Here is a 24077-nt window from a genome sequence, read left to right as displayed (position 1 = left end):
TTGGTCTATAACTTCCTGGGCTATCTCTACTCCCTTTCTCGAATAAAGGAACAACATCCGCAGCCTCTCCTGTCCCCATTGATGATGCAAAGATCATCGCCAGAGGCTCAGAAATCTCCTCCCTCGCCTCCCACAATAGCCTGGGGTACATCTCATCTGGTCCCTGCGACTTAACCAACTTGGTGCTTTCCAAAAGCTCCAGCTCATCCTGTTTCTTAATATCTACATGCTCAAGTTTTTCAGTCCGCTGCAAGTCATCACTACAATCACCAAGATCCTTTTCCCAAGTGAATACTGAAGTAAAGCATTCATTAATAACCTCTGCTAATTCCTCCAGTTGCATACACACTTGCCCAGTCACTCTTGTTAGGTCCTATTCTTTCACAAATTATCCTCTTGCTCTTCATATACTTGTAGAATGCCTTGCGGTTTTCTTCAATCCTGCCCGCCAAGGGCTTCTCATGACCCCTTCTGGCTCTTCTCATTTCCTTCTTAAGCTGCTACCTGCTAGCCTTATAATCTTCTAGATCTCTAACATTATTTAGCTGTATGAACCTTTTGTAAGCTTTTCTTCTTGACTAGATTAACTACAACCTTTGTACACCACGTTTCCTGTACCCTACCATAACTCCCCTGCTGCATTGGAATATACCCGTGCAGAACTCCACACAAATATCCCCTGAACATTTGCCACATTTCTTCTGTACCTTTCCCTGAGAAAATCTATTCCCAATTTAAGCTTCCAAGTTCCTGTCTGATGGCCTCATAATTCCCCTTACTCTAATTAAACACGTTTCTAACTGTCTCTTCCTATCTCTCTCCAATGCTATTGTAAAGGGGATAGAATTATGATCGGTATCTGCAAAATGCTCTCCCACTGAGAGATCTGACACATGACCAGGTTCATTTCTCAATACCAAATCAAGTACAGTCTCTCCTCTTGTAGGCTTATCTACATATCTACATACAGTCTCTTCAGTTCAGTTCTCTGACCAGACAAAGGTCATTGAGCGACAACTCCAGTTCCCTAACGTGGTCCATGAGGAGCTGCAGCTCGACACACCAAGTGCAGATATGGCCGTCCGGGAGGCTGGGAGACTACAGGACGTCCCACGTCTGACACCGAGTACAGAAAACCAGCCTCGCACACATCCTTCCTTTCCATAATTAACACAGGTAAACCTACCTCGCCTCGTTCCGTTACCGCCTAAGCCCGTTGAGCCAAAGCCCTGTCACTTCACTGCCTGCTCCGAATGGAATGTGACAGTCATGTGTGGTTCAAGGAAATACATTGTAAATACAGAATTGTCCTTTTATCTTCAGCATATAAAATGTCATGTAGTCTTGTGCTGAGCAGGCCTCTTCCTCCAAAAAGGTCTCAATGTGATGCCTGCCATGTCCCATTTCTGCTTCATATCTACCAGCTACTTCTGGTGACTTTGTTCCCATGGCAACAGGTGCAAGATTTACACCGGCAGGTAATGTTAATTGTTTGAGCGAACAAGCAATACTTTGGGAAATAGATATCCATGCAGGAGAATTTAAGTTTATCAACGTTGGCCTGCAAAAGACTCATTCTTCTCCCAGAGAGTTGTGGGGGTCTGGAATGCACTGCCTCGGAAGGCAGTGGAGGCCAATTCTCTGGATGCTTTCAAGAAGGAGCTAGATAGGTATCTTATGGATAGGGGAATAAAGGGATATGGGGACAAGGCAGGAACCGGGTATTGATAGTAGATGATCAGCCATGATCTCAGAATGGTGGTGCAGGCTCGAAGGGCCGAATGGTCTACTTCTGCACCTATTGTACAAAAAATATTGGAAGTGCAGCATGAATATTTAAAAGATGGAATCATTAAAGTAATCTTTACAGGGTCAGGGTACAGTCAAAGTGCCGGTAGATGGTTGTCCTTTATACTGAGGTCTTGAACATTAGAAGACATAGGATTCATTACGGCTGCACGAACTTTGGTTCAGTCACAGCATGAGCACTTCTGAACAGCACCATCATAGATGGGATATAATAGCCCAGAGAGGGAGCAACAAACATTTATGTGCAGCTTCAACTTCAAGTCTATTCTCATTCAGCTATACATACGTATACAACTAATATGAACTATCGTTCCTCTGGGGGCAAGGTGCAAAACACATACAGCATATAGTGACGACCAAGCACCTAGTCACAAAATAATATTAGCACAATGCAGAATGATTGCAGGACTCCTGAGTTAAATTATGAGGTGAAATAACTGTCTGATTTGAAATCCTTGGAATTTAACAGGGTAGGGGTGACTTGGTTTACGTTTCCAAGGTAAAGGTGTATAATTGACAGAGCTGTACACGATAATAAGAAGCACTGATGGAGTAGACAGCCAGTGCCTTATTCCCCCCAAGTGGAAATGGCCAATACAAGAGGGTATCATTTTCAGGTGATCGGAGGAATGTGTAGGAGAGTGGTAAGTGTGTGGAACGCATTGCCAGAAGTGAGGGTAAAGGCAACACATTATGGGGGTTTAACAGTCTCTGAGACAGGCACATGGATGAAAGAAAACAGAGGGCTTTGTGAGAGGGATGCATCAGTCTGATCTTGGCCTAGGTTAAAAGGTCGACACACATCTTGGGCCAAATGGTCTGGACTGTGCTATACTACTCTGTGTTAAGTGGAACTGAATGGTCGGATAGAAATAAACCCATCTCTCTTTGAGAGTCCACTCCTTTGTAAATGGTCTGAACGTTAGAGATTCTCATTTCAGGAGTGACTTCAGGAAACATTTCAAAACAGGCAATGGTATAACCTTGGATAAGTTTATTCTCATTTGCATATAGTAATTGATGCCAGGTTCATTGTTAGTTTTAATTCTGAGATTAAAATTCTGAGATTGATTGCTGAAAGCCAGTAGTATTACGGGATAAGGGGAAAGGGCTCTGTGACTGTAGCACTTCAGCCAGATGAGGAAAAACCGAGACTGTGGGAGTCTGGCAGAGGTTTTGGGAAGAGTTGTGTGGGAATGTCGGAGAGGGTGGACTGAGACAGTTCCATCAGGGGTAGGACTCTCCCACCTGCAAGAGGCAATGTTCCCGGAAAGGGGCATCCCTCATCAGAGATCCCCACTACCTGGATGCTGGCATCAGGCAGGAGGTGCAGGAGTCTGAAGACCCACGTCTCAAATCTTCATTCCCACTGCTGCTAAGTTCATGAACCAACCTGAAGAACGTTGGCAACACCTCAGAATATTTTTTTCACTGTCTAATTCGTCACTGTTTAATTTGCACATATGCAAGTTATTGATAATTTATTTGTTTATTTTAACTTAAGCTTGTCCTCATCTTGTAATTATCTGCAAAAGACTCATTGTTATGGCATTTACAGCCCGCCAATGTATGCCTACGATAATAGTAGACGTGAACCTCAAGTTCAAAGTTGATTTGTTATCAAAGTGTGCATCTGTCAGCATATACAACCCTGAGATTCATTTTCTTGCAGGCATTTAAAACACAGACATACACAGAATTAATGAAAAACTACACACTGATGTCTCTTGGTCCCAGGCTACCCAGTAAGGGGAAACATCCTCACTGCATCTCGCCTGTCAGTCACTCTAACCGTGGCCTCACTCTACCAGAGATACAGTATTCCCTGTGTCCGCTCTCTGCGCTTAACGATAACTTGCTCTCTGCGATTTCTAACAAATGCAGATTATTTCTTTCTACAGTTTCCTGCTTCTGACTGTGGACGTTTCCGCTGTTATTTGCAACGTCAGATCCCGAAATCGAAACTTACCCGAGAACGGGGAAATAAATGAAAACTTGTGCAATAAATGCTTGCCGAACTTCAGCCTGTGAATGGACACAAATATTGTTTACTTGTGTCGAAACAACGCCTTTCAGCTTTCGATTAACCCTGGGCTGCACGCTTCGCAGTGAAACTCAACATGATTGCCCCCGTTTACCGCTGAGGCCCGAATTGACACAGAGGGGCCACTGCACTCCTGATGTAATTGTGGCACCGAACGTGTCGCAGCTGTGTCCTGGGGTTTCGGCTTTTTGTAATAAGTGACTTTAATTATCTTTTCACATGCCTGATTTATAAAAAACGGGATGTAAACAGTTTTATAACGGATGTGTTTTGTTCCACTCCATTTTGACACCTGCTGCCCTTTCTGGCCTAATTCCAGGGAACACTTAACTTCAAATTCAAAGTAAATTTTATTATCAAAGTACGTACTTATATGCCATCATTTTCATCATTTTCCCTCAGATACATTTTCTTGCGGGCATACTCAACACATCTCTACAGTTAGTATAAAAGGGTCATTGAAAGACCAGCCAGAGTGCAGAAGACAACTAACTCTGCAAATGCAAATATAACTAACTGGTAATAAATAGCAAGAACATGAGATAATGAGATAAAGAGTCCCTAAAAGTGAGATCATTGGTTGTGGGAAGTTTTCTTTTTTTTGTAATTTATTTTTTTATTGAAGTTCGTCATCAAACAAACATTTCCATAAGATGTATTTCAGTCATTGTACATATATATCATATAATCATATATATCACAAATCTCCACAAAGTATTTATCTGAGGTATACACTTATAGAAAAAAGTGAAAAGAAAAAAACAAGCAAAAGGAAAGAAGTATGTACAAGTAGGGAGTGATTTTTTAAATGATGATGATGATGGGGCAAGAACGAGACCCTTCATTTTATTCAAGAGTCTAATGGTTAAGGGGTAGTAACTGTTCCTGAACCTGGTGGAGGGAGTCTTGAGGCTCTTGTGCCTTCTTCCTGATGGCAGAAGTGAAAAGAATGCATGTCCTGGGAGATGGGGATCTCCGACGATGGATGCTGCTTTCCTATGTCAGCATTTCATGTAGACGTGCTGAGTGACTGGGACAGTATTACCCGTGATGAATTTCCCCATAGAACAACCCTTCTTTCACACTCCACCACACTGGCAACGAAGAGTGACTCGTGTTCTCAATTACTCGTCCCTGCGGAAAGCAGAAAGTGGGGGTGGGAAAAGATGTGCTTGGGATCCCGTTGGAGATGGTGAAAGTTACGGACGGTTATGTGCTGGATGTGTAGGCTGCTGAGGTGGTAGATGAGGACTACTTCCCTAATGTGGTAGATGTGGAGCGAGCTTCCAGTAGAAGTGGTAGAGGCAGGTTCAATATTGTCATTTAAAGTAAAATTGGATCTGTATATTGACAGGAAAGGAATGGAGGGTTATGGGCTGAGTGCAGGTCGGTGGGACTAGGTGAGAGTAAGCGTTCGGCACAGACTAGAAGGGCCTAGATGGCCTGTTTCCGTGCTGTAATTGTTATATGGTTATATGGACTATTAGGGTGGCAGAAGGATGAGGTGAGGGTAGACTTGTGCGATATAGAAGAGATGCTGTTGAGGGCAGAGTTGATGGTGGAGGAAGGGAAGCCGCCTTCTTTGAAGGAGGACAACACCTCTTTTGCTCTGCAATGAAAAGCTTCATCCTGAGAGCAGATGCGGCGGAGATAGAGGAATTGTGAGACTGGGATGGCATTTTCACAAGAGATAGGGTGGGAAGATGATCTAAAACATCCAATAAGCAGAGCAGCGGTGGATCAGTCACTGAACTGTGATGTGTACAAATTTTACTGCACTAGGAAAAGATTACATATCTTCACATTGCACTGCATTTTTATTATTTGAAGGTGGAGCTAACAAGCAGCTTATAAAGAGGTTACTGTCGGTTCTGCTCCACATCCACTGCATCTGTGGGAGCAGCTGTGGGGCAGAGGTAAAACCACATTCCTGAGGAAGAACAAACGCTCAGCAATGATGGAGCTGTACTGCACAGAGCCCAGGAGACTGGACGAGTTCATCAAAAGAAACTTGGAGCCAGTTGGATTTAATGCTGAGGTGAAGCAGGCTGTGCACAGAATCTGTGAATTTTTAAAGAATCGATGTTTCATGCATCAACCCAGCATTAAAGTGATCAGAGCTGTTAAGGTGAGTTGCTTGGCTTTTAATACAAATATTTACTGTACCTCCAAGTGATCTGAATAATTTATTTTAATTTATCTTTTAATTCCTTTCCTTATAAGTGGAGTTGTTTTCGGATGAATGTGATGATGTTAGAATCAGGTTTATTATCACTGACATACATTGTGAAATCTGCTATTTTGTGGCAACAGTGCAGTTCAAGACTGAGAATATTACGAGAAGTTACAACTAGTAAAGAAATAAATAAATAGTGCAGAAGAGGAATAGTGAGATGGTGTTCCTGGGTTCATCAACCATTCAGAAATTTGATGGCAAAGGGGAGAAGATGCTGTTCCTAAACGTTGAATGTGTACCACCTCCCTGATGGTAGTAATGAGAAAAGGCCATGTCCCTGATGGTGAGGGACCTTAATGATAGACACTACCCCCTTGAGGCACTGCCTCCTGACAATGTTCTCATTGGTAGGGATGTTGGTGCCTGTAATGGTGTTGGCTGAATCTCCGAATTTACAGCCTTTTTCGCTGCTGAATTTCAGATAAATTGGCGAGTAAATGGACTTTCTTCTAGGACACCAGAGCATCAAATAGGTTTCCCATTATGTTCACAAGTTTGGCAGCAAACCGTTGTGGAACAGCATTATTGAGGTTCTGCCAAAAAAACTACATTAAATTATAATCTGTTTTGGCTCGTTGGGACACCTCCCAAGGTATCCTAGTTGTCATCATCTTCCTGGACAGCTGATAGAGATCAGGGATGGTCTGCTTCTACTTCAGCTTTCCGGATTCTAAGGTGGCCAATGGGACAATTTGAATTTTGGTTTCATCCTTCTGGTCCCATCCAAAAATAATTATGGTTTGGGATTGGCTGAGATTTTAAAACTTTGAAAATCTGAAACCGAAACAATTTTGGTATAAATAGAGGCAGGGAAAAGGGTGAGGACACAACTCACCACTGTGATATGATTGATCAGTTGAATTATTATTTAGAGTTGGAGATTGTATTTTTGTCTGCTTTCCCCTCCTTTGTCCTCCTTTGAGCTCCCCAAGGACAGAGATCAGATCTGCCCTCCCTCTTCTCTTGACATCATGGGCAGCACCACATTAGCAGCAGAATCACGTGATGCTGGTTGCAGGGAGCTGGTGAATGGGCTCTCACCAGTCAATCAGGTTGGCATGCCAATGGAATCTGTTTCAGGTTTGCAGTAGACAAGCATCCAGAACTTCCACATTTCCCAAAAGTACGTCTCCCTTCCAACACAGCTCACCTCACCTGCAGCAACCACGGTCAGGTTTCAATCCATTAATACTAATGCATTTCCCCTTGTACAAAGGGAAGGGAACAGAGCAAACCCTGTCAACATTGCTTTTTAACTGACCAGTTTACCCCCTGCCTTCAAACCCGCTGGGTCCGAATTTCCCACATTATCTTCTCGCTCACTGGAACCCCAGTTCAAAGTCTGCTTTATAAATCATGAGGTCCTAGTCCCCTTACTTCCTTGTATAGCGGCCATGCCTGTAATGTAGAATCAGGTTCGTGGGTCTGGCAAGTGATACAGACAGCACTCTCTGTGAATAGGTATACTTATCCTGATTAATCACTGGATATTTAGAAAACACAAAAACAATGGAACTTACAGAATTGCTCTTCAGATGCTCAATTCCCTCTGAAACGTGGGCAGCTCACATCCAGAATTAAGTTGCCCAAATGTCAACTCAAGTTTCATACGGCCAGTATGAAATGAGTCTTCCATAAACCAATGATGTGGTGAGATTCTTCCAGCTGAGTCACATAGTGCTGGTTGCAGGGACCATAAGACCATAAAATGTAGGAGCAGAATTAGGCCATTCAGCCCATCGAGTCTGCTCCCCATTCCATCATGGCTGATACTATATCCCACTCAATACCCCATACACCTGCCTTTCGGTCATATCCTTTGATGCCCAGCCCAATCAGGAAACTATCAATTTCTGCATTAACTATCCCCATGGATATTGCCTCCAGCACAGTCTGTGGGACTGCATTCCACAGATTCAGGATTGAGTTATCAGCACAGGTCTTCTTGCTCCAGTTTACTTTTATATAAAAACTGTCTCTTCAGTGACTACGAGGCTGGGTGTTTTGCCAATAAAGTGCAATAACCTGCTGTCAGTGATCATTTATGATCATATGCATAGAATATCTACCTTGGGGAAAAATTGTGGAGTTCCCATCTCATTGAGGATTTTTGGAAAAGGGGAATACTTGGATGAAAAGGATCGACACATGGATGAAAGAGAAATAGAGGGTTACGGGGTAGTTACGGGGTAGTACTGGTTTTTAAGGTATATATGAGTCGGCACAACAAGGAGGGCCGAAGGGCCTGTACTGTGCTGTAGTGTTCTATGTTCTAGGTTCTTAAAGCAGCTGGAAAAATAGCCACCGTGTGTAACTGTGAAAACAAAGTAACAACTGAAACAGACTGTAATCCCATGACGATCGATAGTGAAGCTAATCAATGTGGGTCGTTTGTTTACATCATAGATCTGGAATGGAACTGTCTGCCACTCATTGTAATATTCGGAAATAATTGAACATTCTTGTTTTTTGACAGGGTGGGTCATCAGGCAAAGGTACAGCCGTAAAAGAGAGCTCAGATGCAGATGCATGTGGCATTAAAAAAGGTTGGGAAATTCTGTTCTAGAATGATGTGAAGAGTGGAGCTTGTTTGATTTTCTCCCTTCAGTGTCCCTTTTCTAGTTCATGGTTCAGAACCTGGGACAACTGAGTTCTATATTTAGTTATTGCTATCTTTAATCAGGAAGAACACACTTGGTGGCCCCTTCATTAGATACTGTTCCTCCTGCTGTAGCTCATCCACTTCAACGTTGGATGTGTTGTGCATTCGAGATGCTCTTCTGCCCACCACTGTTCTAATGCGTGGCTAGCTGAGTGACTGTTGCCTTCCGGTCCGCTTGAGACAGTCAAGCCATTCTCCACTGAATTCTCTCATACATTAACAGTGAAATATTGCCCACAGTGAAGTCCATGGTCTTCTGCTGCTAATGTTCGTTGAGTTTTGTGGTCAGGGATGCTGTTCGGCACCCACTATTGTAATGTGTGGTTATTTGAGTTACTGTCACCTTCCTGTCAGCTTGAACCAGTCTGGCCATTCTCCCCTGATCTCTCTCATTAAGAAGACATTTTCACCCACAGATCTGCTCAACTACTTGCCTTCTGCAATTTCAGGGTGACTACTTCCCTGTAACTCTGATCGATGATCTCCTCACTCTCCCGTACAAGCCAAAGGCACCAAGCTGCTGCTCCAGTTCCCTACACGGTGTTCAGGAGCTGTAGCTGGATGCAAACGCAGATCCCTGGGAGAGTCTGGGTCTCCCGGGGCTCCAACATCCAATCAACACCCAGCAGCCATTTACTACGCTAGGCACAGTAAGAGAAAAAAACTGGAACCTTAACAGAAGCTTACCCAGAGCTAACGCCTCTTTCAATCCGAAGCCTCCGTTAGCCAAAGCCTGACACTCCTATTTTCACCACTAACCTGCTCCCAACAATGGCCGCCCCAACAATTGCCACCCTGACAGTGGTCGCCCCCGCTTGCCCCTTCTGTACTTTTAAACACACATTGCCGACCTGCGAGAAACCTCATCGCCATGGCCTGCCCCTGCCGCTGAATGAGCTGTCGGAAAGGTAAAGCTTCTGCATTCTCTCCGAAGCCTCAACATGCTTCCTATAGTGGGGTGCCCAGAACCGTGTGCCATATGTTAAACGACAATAGTTAGCAGCTTGGGCTGAGTTTCCTCCTCGTCCCTTCAGGAATGCTACGCAAGCTAGCTGATCCAATTTGAGAACCTTTGGGTTGTGAATCATGCGATTAACTAAACTGGAGGGCAGCAATACAATGCAGCACTATGCATGGCCTGCTGGGTTTCAGATATTAACTGCACTGTGATTGTTGATCGTTAACCATTCTACTCCTTACAGAGGGGAAGTCCAATGCGAATGAAGCACATTGTGAATTGATCAGATTTAGAAGCAGAAACAGCACCACAGATGGAGAATTTTCTGCCTGCTTTACTGAACTTCAGAGAGCGTTTGTAAAGAAGTATACTTCAAAAGTCAAAGATTTGATCCGCCTGCTGAAATATTGGTACAAACTGGTAAGTTACTGGAGAACAGAATGATTCCTGATCATTGTCATTCCAATACAAACAGATAGCTTGTTTAATATCCAGCTTCCACTTTCTTCAGAGGCACGCCTGTGGAGGCCAATTCAAAAAACAGGAAGTACTCCCTCCTCCTTCAGAATTCCTCATTCCTCTCTCAGCTTATCTCCTTGCCTTCCCATCACCTCCCTCTGGTGCTCCTCCCCCCTTTTCTTTCTTCTGTGGCCTTCTGTCGTCTCCTATTAGATTCCCCCTTCTCCAGCCCTGTACCTCTTCCACCGATCAATTTCTCAGCTCTTTACTTCACCACTCCACCCCTCCTATCACCTTGTGTTTCTTCCTCCCCTCCCCTACCCTCTAACTCTGACTCCTCATCTTTTTCCTCCAGTTCTGATGAAGGGTATCGGCCCGAAACGTCAACCATACTCTTTTCCACGGACACTGCCTGGCCTGCTGAGTTCCTCCAGCATTGGCTCGGATTTCCTGTATCAGCAGATTTTCTCTTGTTAGTGAGGTAGTGTTCCTGGGTTCAGTGTCCATTTAGAAATTGGACAGTAGAGGGGAAGAACCTGTTCCTCACTCACTGAGAGTGTGCCTTCAGGATTCTGTACCTCCTTCCTGACGGTAACATGAGAAGAGGAAATGTTCTGCGTGGTGGGGGTCTTTAATGATGGACGTCACCTCTCAGAGGCAGCACTCTTTGAAGAAGTCTTGGATACTATGGAGACAAGTAACCATGATGGATCGAACTGATTTTATAACTGTGTGGAACCTACCTTGATCCTGTGTAGTAGCGCCACACCCATATCAGATGGTGATGATCCAGTCAGAATGCTCTCCACAGTGCATCTGTAGATGTTTTTGAGTGTATTAGATGACAAACTCCTAATTAAATTTAGCCACCGTCTTGTCTTGCCTTCTTTATAGTTACATCAGTATGTTGGGACTAGGTTTGGTCCTCAAAGATCTGTCGACGGCAGCCTGAGCCTCAGGCTATGTGCCCTCAAACTTATTTTTATGAAGTGAAATTAACTTTATATGTAGCAGTTTGAGTGATGGAAATATTGGATTAAGGGCTACACAAAGATTGGTCAAAGGATATTTTCATGTCATCGTTGATCTGGGTGTGCCCAAAACATGTATCTTCCTCAGATGGAGTTTAATGCTGATAAGTGTGAGGTGCTACATTTTGGTAGGAATAATCCAAATAGGACATATATGGTAAATGGTAGGGCATTGAAGAACGCAGTAGAACAGAGTGATCTAGGAATGATGGTGCATAGTTCCCTGAAGATGGAATCTCATGTGGATAGGGTGGTGAAGAAAGCTTTTGGTATGTTGGCCTTTATAAATCAGAGCATTGAGTATAGGAGTTGGGATGTAATGTTAAAATTGTACAAGGCATTGGTAAGGCTGAATTTGGAGTATTGTGTACAGTTCTGGTCACTGAATTATAGGAAAGATATCAACAAAATAGAGAGAGTAAAGAGAAGATTTACTAGGATCTTACCTGGGTTTCAGCACCTAAGTTACAGGGAAAGGCTGAACAAGTTAGGTCTTTATTCTTTGGAGCGTACAAGGTTGAGGGGGGACTTGATAGAGGCATTTAAAGTAATGAGGGTGATAGCTCGAGTTGACGAGAATAGGCATTTTCCATTGAGAGTAGGGGAGATTCAAACAAGAAGACATGATTTGAGAGTTAGGGGGCAAAAGTTTAAGGGTAACACGAGGGGCAATTTCTTTACTCAGAGAGTGGTAACTGTGTGGAATGAGCTTCCTGTAGAAGTGGTCGAGGCAGGTTTGGTATTGTCATTTAAAGTAAAATTGTATAGGTATATGGATGGGAAAGGAATGGAGGGTTATAGGCTGAGTGCAGGTCGGTGGGACTAGGTGAGTGTAAGCGTCGGCATGGACTAGAAGGGCCGAGATGGCCTGTTTCCGGCTGTAATTGTTATATGGTTATATGGTTATAAGACAAATAACAAAGGATTAAAATGTAGAGAGAAAAATACAGGATAGGAAGGAGTATGTTTTACATCATTTATTCATTTATCTTTGTCAATAACTTTCTCAGTACGTGAAGCCAGAGTTGAGAGCCGGAACACGACTGCCACCAAAGTATGCCCTGGAGTTATTGACTATCCATGCCTGGGAACAAGGTAATGGCAAGGAGAGATTTGACACGGCTGAAGGGTTCCGCACAGTCCTGGAATTGATCTGCAGACATCGGGAACTGTGCATCTACTGGACTGACTACTACGATGTCACTAATGGATCCTTGGCAGAATTTTTAAAAAGTAAACTCTGTGAGAGGAGGTAAGATGCACGACCACAATTCACACTGACAATTAAAACTACTTTTTTTATTTTAGTTAATGTTCCATTTCAAATTCCTGTACAGACAGGTCTAACACAGGGAAAAATAATCTTATCATAATATAAAGATGCTTCAATGCACTTCAAAATGTTCCTAATTCTAAAATAACCAGCATTGTCTCACCTGAAGTGATGAAATTCCAAACATTCTCCCTCATTTTCAGTTCTCACCAACCACAACCTACCCTCCATTACCTCACCACACCCTGCATCTACAACCTCTCCTAGCCAGGGGGCCAGTCCCCTCTCCGTTCCTTTTCCACCAGTGGTAATCCTTTCAGTCACCTAAAAAGCTTCAAGATTGCTTTGCCGAACGGCTAAACTCCTTCAGCCAGTAAAAGCAGGATCTCCCAGTGGCCATCCATTTTAATTCCACTTCCCATTCCCATTCTGATATGTCTATCCGTGACCTCCTCTAATGTTGCAATGAGGCCATACTCAGGTTGGAGGAACAACACCTTATATTCTGTCTGGGTAGCCTTCAACCTGATGGAATGAACATCAGTTTCTTGAACTTACGGTAATGGCCTCCCACCTTTCGCCATTCCCCATCCCCTTTTCCCTCTCTCGGCCTTTCTCCTTGTCTACCCATCACCTCCCTCTGGTGCTCCACTTCTCTTTTCTTTCTTGTATGGCCTGCTGTCCTCTCCTATTAGATTCCCCCTTCTGCAGCCCGGTATCTCTTTCTCCAATCAACTTCCCAGCTGCGATCCTTCACCCTCCCCTCTCCTGGTTTCACCGATCACCTTGTGTTTCTCCCTCTGCTCCCCCCACCTTTTAACTCTAATCCTCATCTTTCTTTCTCCAGTCCTGCTGAAGGGTCTCGGCCCAACATGTCACAGGACTCTTTTCTGTAGATGCTGCCTGGTCTGCTGAGTTCCTCCAGCATTTTGTGTGTGTTGCAAGGTTGAAAGGGTCATTTTTTAATGGACGTATGCAGTATACAACTCAGATTTTTCTTCTCCAGATAACCGTTAAACAAAGAAAATCCATGGAAGTCAGTTCAGAGAGAAACAGCAACCCCGACCCCCTGCACAAAATAGAAAGGCAACACGATCCTCAATCACCAGAGACCCTTCCCTCCACACAAAACACACTAAGAACATCAGTCCCCAAATCCCCCTCTCCCCACACAAAACACACCAAGAACATCAGTCCCCAAATCCTCCTCCCTCCACACAAAACACACCAAGAACATCAGTCCCCAAATCCCCCTCTCCCCACACAAAACACACCAAGAACATCAGTCCCCAAATCCTCCTCCCTCCACACAAAACACACCAAGAACATCAGTCCCCAAATCCTCCTCCCTCCACACAAAACACACCAAGAACATCAGTCCCCAAATCCTCCTCCCTCCACACAAAACACACCAGGAACATCAGTCCCCAAATTCTCCTCCCTCCACACAAAACACACCAAGAACATCAGTCCCCAAATCCTCCTCCCTCCACACAAAACACACCAAGAACATCAGTCCCCAAATCCTCCTCCCTCCACACAAAACACACCAAGAACATCAGTCCCCAAATCCCCCTCTCCCCACACAAAACAAACCAAGAACATCAGTCCCCAAATCCTCCTCCCTCCACACAAAACACACCAAGAACATCAGTCCCCAAATCCTCCTCCCTCCACACAAAACACACCAAGAACATCAGTCCCCAAATCCTCCTCCCTCCACACAAAACACACCAAGAACATCAGTCCCCAAATCCTCCTCCCTCCACACAAAACACACCAAGAACATCAGTCCCCAAATCCCCCTCTCCCCACACAAAACAAACCAAGAACATCAGTCCCCAAATCCTCCTCCCTCCACACAAAACACACCAAGAACATCAGTCCCCAAATCCTCCTCCCTCCACACAAAACACACCAGGAACATCAGTCCCCAAATTCTCCTCCCTCCACACAAAACACACCAGGAACATCAGTCCCCAAATCCTCCTCCCTCCACAGAAAACACACCAAGAACATCAGTCCCCAAATCCTCCTCCCTCCACACAAAACACACCAAGAACTTCAGCCTCCAAATGCCCCTCTCCCTGAACAATAAATTTACAAAAGCAACCTTACCTCCAGTTTATGGAATTCTCCGTATGTTATTCACTCCCTTGTTACTTCTTGGTAACAACAGGTTTGTCACTTATCCCTCAGATTTTATTCCTACTCAAATTGCATTTCCTCTTCACAAGACACATAGGAAAATATTGGTTAATATTTGCAGAGATACAGATCGTTGCCCAGAATTCCAACACAGGAATTGGTTTCTGAGGTAGTGAAACCCATCGTAAATCACACCATCAAACAACCCTGGTCCTTGGTGTCCTCACGTTGCAGGGTTTTAGATAAAACTCACTTCCAGCACGGCCAGTGACGTGAGGGAAAAGAGCTTGGAATTGAGGAAGCCATTTGCTGTACTTCAGTGTGGTTGGCTCCGTAGGTGTCCAGGTTAAACCTGAAAGACAATAGGACAACTGAGCTGTCTGCTGGTTTCCTGATGGGCGGAGAAGAATGTTAGGTCAAACATATTAGTTTTGGCTAATCCCCTTAACACCATGATGGGCAACAAACTCTGGTCTTGCCCCTCTGTCAACAGCATCTTCTTCTGTGGTCTCCAGGGCTGGGCAGGTACTTTAGTCATGAACTGAACTTCAGGGGCTTGGTCAAAAAGTATTACATTTTCCATCAAAACAACACTCTTTTTTGTTATTTCCAATTAAGGGCTTATTTAAGAGATAAACTGGGTCAAACAATGTTATTGCCGAAACCTAATGAAATAGAAACTTAAATTCAAAAAGGAAAAATTTAAAAAAATTATTTCTGGTATGTATAGTTTGATTCAAAACAGGCAATTAAACAAGGATTTCATAAGTCAAGACAAAAATGGGAAACTGATTTGAATATTAAAATCGAAGAAACAAGTTGGTCAAGACTATGTTTTGACAGTATGACAAATACAACAAATGTCCAGTTAAGGTTAGTGCAATATAATTTTTTGCATCAATTATATATTACACCACAAAAGATAAATAAATTAAACCCAAATTTATCTGATCAATGTTTCCGATGTAATCAAGAAATTGGTACTTTTTTACATTCTACTTGGTCTTGTTTTAAAATTCAAACTTTTTGGACAAATTTAAGAGTTTTACTGGAACAAATTATTGGAACACAACTTCCACATAACCCAATATTATTTTTACTAGGCGATATTGAAGAGATAAAACCGAAGCCCAAGTTGAATAAATATCAGAAAGAATTCATAAAAATTGCATTGGCAGTAGCCAAAAAGGCTATTGCAGTTACTTGGAAATTGGATTCATACTTAAGTATAGATATTTGGAGGAATGAAATTTTCAGCTGTATTCCACTTGAAAAGATTACTTATAATTTAAGAGATAAATATTAAATATTTCTGAAAATTTGGTGCCCTTATTTACAAAAGATAGGATTAAATATATAGGTGCTCCGAAGATAAAATTACTGGTTATCTGGGGAGAGAAATAAATATATATACTAAAGCTATTATGAACTCCATGGAGCGTGTGGGGATCTTCCAATATCCAGGCATTCTTCTTTCTTTCTTTTTTCTTTTCTCTTTTTTTTCTCTTTCTATAGGGATCTGTTAGGGGGGAGGGGTTAAGGGGAGGGGGAAGGGGTGACAATTTTTTTTCCTTCTGTAACTATTTGAAAACTCAATTAAAAAATTTATTAAAAAAAATTCCATCAGTACTTCTTGGTGTATGCTTACTTTGAAAACAAATTGCATATACAGCAACTCCATGAAATTTTCAAGGAGATGGACGTTGAACTTACGAGGTCTTTGTTGGAATGGTTTATCTTTCAGACCAGTAATTCTCGACCCTGCTGATCCAACTGGAAACGTGGCTTCATCAGGTGTCTGGGACGTGATGGAAAATGAAGCCAGGAAGTGCCTAAGAATGCCTTGTGTCTCTGGCGTCAGTCCTTGGCATGTCCAGGTAACTGGTTTAAGTAAATGATGAATGTAGAATGACATTTAGTAAACACAAAGTACACAGCAGATGACACATACAAACAAGCTGGATGATCTCAGCAGGTCAGGCAGCATCCGTTGAAACGAGCACTCAACGTTTTGGGCCAGGACGTTGACTGCTCATTTCAACGGATGCTGCCCGACCTGCTGAGTTCATCCAGCTGGTTTGTACGTGTAGAAAGACATTTACTTGCCCACTTCTTCCACCCCACCAATGCCTGGCTTTTGACTGATATCCCAGATTGCCCCGGCCATGGGAGATGGTACAGTCTGTCACAGGCCTTTGTGTTGTCCTGCAGGTTCATTTGCAGTCCATGGAGCTGAAGGTCAACAACCTTGTCCTTCAACGCTGCAGTTCTGAACACTGGTTGGACCCAGATGTTGGTGGTGGAATGGATAGTCTGGAGGGTTGTCAGTGATGACAGCGCGACATTGGTAGAATGCAGACCTGGGCTGAGAAGTGACAGATGGAGTTCAACCCAGAATAATGTGAAGTGGTTCAGTTTGGTAGATCAAATTTGAAGACAGTATATAATATAAACGGTAGGACTCTTGGCAGTGTGGAGGATCAGTGAGATCTTGAGGTCTGTGTCCGTAGGACACTGAAAGCTGCTGCGCAGGTTGACAGTGTTGTTAAGGGCGTATGGTGTGTTGGTATTTATCAACCGTGGGACTGATTTCAAGAGCCGTGAGGTAATGTTACAGCTATATAAGACCTTATTTAGATCCCACTTGGAGTACTTCGCTCATTTCTGGCCACCTTACTACAGGAAGGATGTTTGAAAGTGTAGAGAGAGTGCAGGAGAGATTTACAAGGATTTTGCCTGGATTGGAGAGCATGCCCTATGAGAATACGTTGACTGAACTTGGGTTATCATTAAAAAACTTGGCTTTTCCTACATCCTTCCTGCATCTTGCTTGTCAGCTACTGTAACCTTGGCCTCACAGTGTCAGAAATATTCCATTTGTCCACTTTCTAGTACTTAAAGATCAGAATCAGAATCAGGTTTAATATCACCGGCATAAGTCGTGAAACTTGTTAACTTTGCGGCAGCAGTACAATGCAATAGATAATAATAGAGAAAAAGAAACTGTGAATTGCAGTGAACACACACACACACACACACACACACACACACACACACACACACACACACACACACACACACACACACATTAAATTGAATAGATAATGACAAAATGGAAATTTAAAAAGTAGTGTGTGTTCCTGGGTTCAATGTCCATTCAGAAATCTGATGGTAACGGGGAAGAAGCTGTTCCTGAATCGTTGAGTGTGTGCTTTCAAGTTCCAGTACCTTCTCCCTAATGGTAATAATCAGAAAAGGGCATCTGGGTGATGGGGTCGTTAATGATAAACACCACCTTTCTGAGGCATTGCTCTTTGAGCATGTCCACGGTACGATGGAGGCTTAGGCCATGATGTTGATAAAGTTTACAACTCTCTGCAGCTTACTTCAATCCTGTACAGTAGTTCCCCTCCCCACCCCACCCGCCATACCAGAGGGTGATACAGACAGTCAGATTGCTTTCCAGGGTATACCTGTAGACATTTGTGAGATAAATGTTCTGTACGATTTCGAATAAATTGCCATCCGAGTCGATGATTGTTTTACTGCAGTTTCCTGCTTGTAACCTTGGACATTTACCCTGTTAGTTGCAACGTCAGACCTTGGAATTGAAACTTAGCCCGAGAACGGGGAAACAGAAATCTGCGCGCTAAGATGCTTGCAGATCATCAGCCTTTCTCAGCCTGTGAATTGACCCGTAGATTGTTTATCGATGTTGAAACAAAGGCATTGTATCTCCACTCGTTCCAATCTGAGAGATCACTGAACGATTTACCCTGGGCCGTACGCTTTGCAATGAAGGATAGTATGACTGTTTCCACTTATTGCTGAGATCTGAATTTGTACGGAGAGGCCACTGCACTCCAGAAGTAATTCCAGCATAGGATGGGTTACAGCAGAGCCCTGGGCTTTTGGGGGGGGTTCAAATAAGTGTCTTTAATCCTTATTTTTACAGTTAATTTCCATACTGTTCCACGAGAATGGAGCTTTGCTCAGGTGACTGCCAATGACGGCCCCCTTCGGTCCCCTCCTCCTCTCCTGTCTCCTATGGTCCACTCTCCTCTCCCATCAGATTCCTTTGTCTCCAGCCCTTTACTTTTCCCACCCACCTGGCTTCGCTTATCACCTTGTAACAATCCTTGTAATGCTCCCCCCACCATTTTGATCTGTCCTCTTCCCCCTTCCTTTCCAGTCCTTATGAAGGGTCTCAGCCAGAAACGGCAACTGTTTACTCTATTCCATAGATGTTTCCTGACCTGCTGAGTTGCTCCGGCATTTTGCATGTGTTGCTTTGGATTTCCAGCATCTGCAGAATCTCTTGTGTTTGACCATATACTCTCAATTTCTAATTGGATGGTCTGTAAAGATAGGCATGCAAGTTGTCCAATGGCTGGGTGTTTGGTGCATAAAATGGATGACAAATGAGCCCTAGTATGGGCAGACCCTGGAGTTAGTTTTACAACACTCCCTTCATTTCGACACCTGCTGTCCGACACTGTCGGATTTTGCCTGTCACTTAGACTATAAAGTTCGAAGTAAATTTTATTACCAGAGTGCATATCTGTCACCACATACAACCCAGGGATCCATTTTCCTGCGGCCATACTCAGCAAGTCTATAGAACAGTAACTATAACAGACTGCAAATGCAAATATAAATAGTAATAAATAACGAGAACATGAAATAACTGGATAAAGAGTCCTAAAAGTGAGATAATTGGTTTAGGGAACATCTCAATCGACGAATGCAGTTATCTTCTTTGGTTCAAGAGCCTGATGGCTGAGGGGTTGTAACTGTTCCTGAAGCTGGTGGTGTGAGTCCTGAGGCTCCTGCAGCTTCCCGGATTCTGTTCCAACTCCATTTATACAGCTTAGAGGGACAGATCTGAAAAATTATGAACAAGTGCAGGAAGGGATGCTGTCAACAGTCTCTGTCTCAACATCAGATGAGCTGGTGACCATCTTCTGGAAACAGAGCCAAGCTCTTACCCATGTCTCTATCAATGTGCTGTGGTGAACATGTCTGATAGCTTCAAATTCTTTCGGACAGGTATCAACTGCTACTTGTTCTGGTCTTGCCACATAGATGCTATGGCAAAGAAACCACATGCCCTCAAAAGGCCAGGAAAATGTGGCATGTCTCCAGTGACCCTCACAGATGTATCACAGAATCATCACAACCCAGTATAGCAACAGCTCTGCCCAAATCCACAAGACATTGCAGAGTTGTAAACATAGCCCTGTCTATAATGGAAACCAGCCTCCCTCAATTAACTCTGTCTATACTTCCAACTTGGGTGGCGGGGTTGGAGATTTGTTTCTACCAGAGGAGATGTATGGCACTGCTTTCCTCTGCTGGCCTGCAGGTCACCCTTGGGCAAGGTGTAGCACCTGCTTAGCAGCCCCCTCCCCAAATCAAGGTCACGTGAAGCCATGGGAGCAACTGGTACATATCACAAGTCCTGGTTATGCGGCAACAGATGCCAGGCAGACAATCTCTGAAGAGTATCGATTATGGCTGGGGTCACCACATCTTATAAAGACACACTGCCCAGAAGAAAGCAAAGAAAAACCACTTCTGTAGAAGAATTTGCCAAGAACAATCATGGTCATGAGACCATGATTGCCCATGTCATTCGAAAAGGCACATAATAATGATAATATTTTCCACCAGCTTGGGAAGACAGCCAACATAATTGAGTATCCTTCCCTCCCATCCCAGTCATTCTCTCTTCTCCACCTTGTGTTGGGAGAAGATGCAAATGCTTGAGAACACCTACCAACAGGACAGCTTCAATCCTGCTGTTAGAAGTTTCTTGAAAAGACATCTTATAAGATAAAGGTGATCTCTTGATCTCCCAATCTACATCATCACGGTCCTTCCACCTTATTTGCCTACCTGTGCAGCATTCCCTCTGCAACTGCAATAATGTATTCTGCATCCTGTTATTGTTTTCCTTTTACACAATTTTGATGTGTGTGGGAAAATCCATCTGGATTGCATGCAATCAAAAGCTTTCCACTGTATCTCAGTGCAGGTGGCAATAATAAAGTGAATACCATTCCTGCCTATTCCACAGAACATTTGACTTTCCAATAGAACAGTAGTCTGTTCAACTTGGTCTCAGATACCTCCTGCACCTATACTCACTACAGAGTGTACATCCATGCTCTTCTGCTGTTGTAACCCATCCACTTCAAGGTTCGACATATGCAGGGATTCAGAAATCTGGACCGCAGAGATGAATGCATCAGTATCGACTATAACTCGGCATTTAATACTATCATCCCATCAAAACTAATCATTAAGCTTCAAGACCTTGGCTTCAATACCTCCTTGTGCAATTGGATCCTCGATTTCCTCGCTTGCAGACCCCAGTCTGTTCAGCCTGGCATCAATATCTCTTCTGCAATCTCCATCAGCAAGGGTGTGCCACAGTGCTCTGGGCTTAGCCCTCTGCTCTACTCGCTTCATACTTTCGATTCTGTGGCTCAGCACAGTTCCATGTCATGGTCCTGACTGAACAGTGGCAGGCATCCAATTTTCAGCGCTCCGGTTCCCCAGAGTATGGTTAATTCCTGCCAATTATTGCCTGCCACATTCCTTCATGGAAAGTCTATACATAAAGGCCTTGTGCTGAGCACTCAGTGCTGAATTGTAGGAGTTCCATTTCTAGTACTATGGCTTGATAGTTCACCTTCGGATTTTGTTGTCTTGTTGAGTCTGTTCTAGACCCTAATCTGCACATGGTCTCACCAGCATCCATAGCACTCTCGTTACAGCTCCAATGCCATATTCAAGTTTGCTGATGACGCCACTGTCATAGGCTGTATCAAAGATGGTGACAAATCAGCATTTAGGAGGGAGACTGAAAATCTGGCCTTCAGACCCATGTTATCAGAATCAGGAACAGTTATTACCCCTCACCATTTAACCATCAGCCTCTTGAATAAGAGGAGAGAAAAGTTCAATTTCACTTGCTCCATCCTTGAAATGTTCCAACCTAGGGACTCACTTTCAAGGACTCTTCATCTCATGTTCTCAATTTTTGTTGCTTTGGTTTATATTTGCACAGGTTGTTGAATTTGCACATTGATCATTTGTCCATCCTGTTGGGTCCAGTCTTTCATTGATTGTCTTCTGTTTCCTGGATTTACTGCATAAGCCCTCAAGAAAACAGATCTTAGGGTTGTATCTAGTGACATATATGTACTTTGATAATACTTTGAACTTTGAGGTAGCTAGAGAGATTGAGGATGCATTTGTAGTGCTCTTTTGAGAATGACTAAATTTTGGAATAGTTACAAAATACTAGAAAATCACAAATATCACTCCATTTTTTAAGAAAGGAGGGAGGCAAAAAAATTATAAGCCAGTTAGCCTGATTCCAGTGGTGGGAAGGTGTTGGAGTCTGTTATTGAGGATGAGATTTTAGTGTGCTTGGAGGCACATGATAAAATCGGCCTAAGTCAGCATGGTTTTCTCAAGGGGAAATCCTGCCTGACAAATCTGTTGGAATTCTTTGAGGAGATAACAGGCAGGGTAGACAAAGAAGAGTTTTTGTTTACTTGGATTTTCAGAATGCCTTTGACGAGGTGCTACACATGAGGCTGCTTAACAAAATGAGAGCCCATGGTATTATAGGAATAATGCAAACATAGATAGATGGTTGGCTGACTGGCAAGAGGCAAAGAGTGAGAATAAGGGGGCCCATTTTGGTGGACTCCGGTGACTAGTGGTGTTCTGCAGGGATCACATTATATGTCAATGATCTGGATGACAGAATTGATGACTTTAAGGCAAAGTTTGTGATGATACAAAGATAGGTGGAGGGGCAGGTAGGATTGAGGAAGCCATAAGATTTAAGACAGGAGCAGAAATAGGCCATTTGACCCTTTTCAGTGAGTCTGCAGCAGGATTTGGACATGGAAGTGGCAGATAGAATACAATGTAGGAAAGTGTATGGTCATGCACTTTGGAGGAAGGAATAAAAGTGAAGACTATGTTCTAAATGGGGAGCAAATTCAAAAATTAGAGGCGCAAAGGGATTTAGGAATCCTAATGAAGGATTCCCTAAAGATTAACTTGCATGTTGAGTCTGTAGTGGGGGCTAGAATATAAAAGCAAGGATGTAATCCTGAGACTTTATAAGGAATTGATCAGACTGTGCTTGGAGTATTGTGAGCAGTTTTGGGCCCCTTATCTAAGAAAGGATGTACTGGCCTTGGAAAGAATCCAGAGCAGGTACACAAGGATGATCCTGGGAAAGAAACAGTTAATGTATGAGGACAATTTATAGTTCTAGGCTTGCACTCGCTGGAGTTTAGAAGAACGATGGGGGCCTCACTGAAATCTATTGGATATTGAAAGGCCTAGATGGAGTGGATGTGGAAAGGATGTTTCCTATGGTGAGGGAGTCTAGGACCAAAGGGTGCAGCCTCAGAATATATGGACATCCCTTTAAGACATTAATGAGGAGAAATTTCTTTAGCCAGAGGGTGATGAAACTCTGGAATTCATTGCCATGGATGGCTGTGGGGGCCAAGTCACTGAGTACATTTAAAATGGAGTTTGATCGTTTCTTGATTAGTAAGTATGTCAAAGGATTCAGAGAGAAGACAGGAGAATGGGGATGAGGAAAGTAATAAATCAGCCCTGATCAAATGGAGAAGCAAACTTGATGGGATAAATTGCCTAATTCTGTCCGTATGTCCACGCTGTTATTGTCTAAGCCGATCCTTAATTCCTGGAATCCACTTGTGAATTCCCCTCAATGTTCCATAGATAATGAGCTCAAAGCAGTAACACATTGCTTCACCAATGCCCCATTGACTTGAGTGAAGACTTTTGTTTTCTTTTATACTCCAGCAGAGGCCAACACTCCATTTGCCGTCATAATTACATATTGTTCCAGCATTCTGATTCCCCTCTGCAGGACAATGTTCACTAAGACCATCTGCTTTTCTGATTTTCTATACTTTTTATTAAGGAGGATAATCTAATTTCCCCTATTTTGTTCCATCTGTCAAATAATGCCTATGCACTTAAACTCCATGATATATCCTTTTACAGATTCTTTACGTTCTCCTACAATGTGCTTTTCTGTCATTGTATGTGTTACCAGCAAGTCTGCCTACAGTTCACTCGTTTCCTCATGTGCTATGAATTACAATGATTGAAACTGCAAAATTCATTCATGTGACATCATGGCAGCTTGCAATATTGAAAATGATTCATTTCTTCTACCCATCTCTTTTCCAGTAGTTGGCCAGTCTTCCTGTCCTGTGAATGCATAGGCCCAGATGTGCAGTAACTTTATTCAAGAAATTCAGAACAACTCATTACTCACTTGCCTTAATCAAATTGGGTCATTTCATACTGGATTAATTTATGGAAACTTACTAAGCACTATTTCCAGTCACGCAATCAAGCAGATCCAATGTGGTTTAATTTGATT

The 24077-nt window shown here is 43.2% G+C and overlaps 1 protein-coding gene across 1 annotated transcript in view; it reads left to right on the top strand.

Moving 5' to 3' along the window:
* LOC132403381 (2'-5'-oligoadenylate synthase 3-like) overlaps positions 1–24077 on the top strand; it is a 125809-nt gene that overhangs the window by 43671 nt on the left and 58061 nt on the right. The window contains exons 13-17 of the mRNA XM_059986795.1: positions 5757–5981; positions 8566–8635; positions 9954–10129; positions 12210–12451; positions 16365–16497. Of these exons, the coding sequence (XP_059842778.1) occupies positions 5757–5981; positions 8566–8635; positions 9954–10129; positions 12210–12451; positions 16365–16497 (846 nt within the window). The remainder of the gene's footprint in view (positions 1–5756; positions 5982–8565; positions 8636–9953; positions 10130–12209; positions 12452–16364; positions 16498–24077) is intronic.

Source organism: Hypanus sabinus, chromosome 13, assembly GCF_030144855.1.
Source record: "Hypanus sabinus isolate sHypSab1 chromosome 13, sHypSab1.hap1, whole genome shotgun sequence".
Classification (NCBI taxonomy): Eukaryota; Metazoa; Chordata; class Chondrichthyes; order Myliobatiformes; family Dasyatidae; genus Hypanus; species Hypanus sabinus.
Note: the sequence above shows the minus strand (reverse complement) of the source record. Positions and strands in the feature narration are given on the sequence as shown.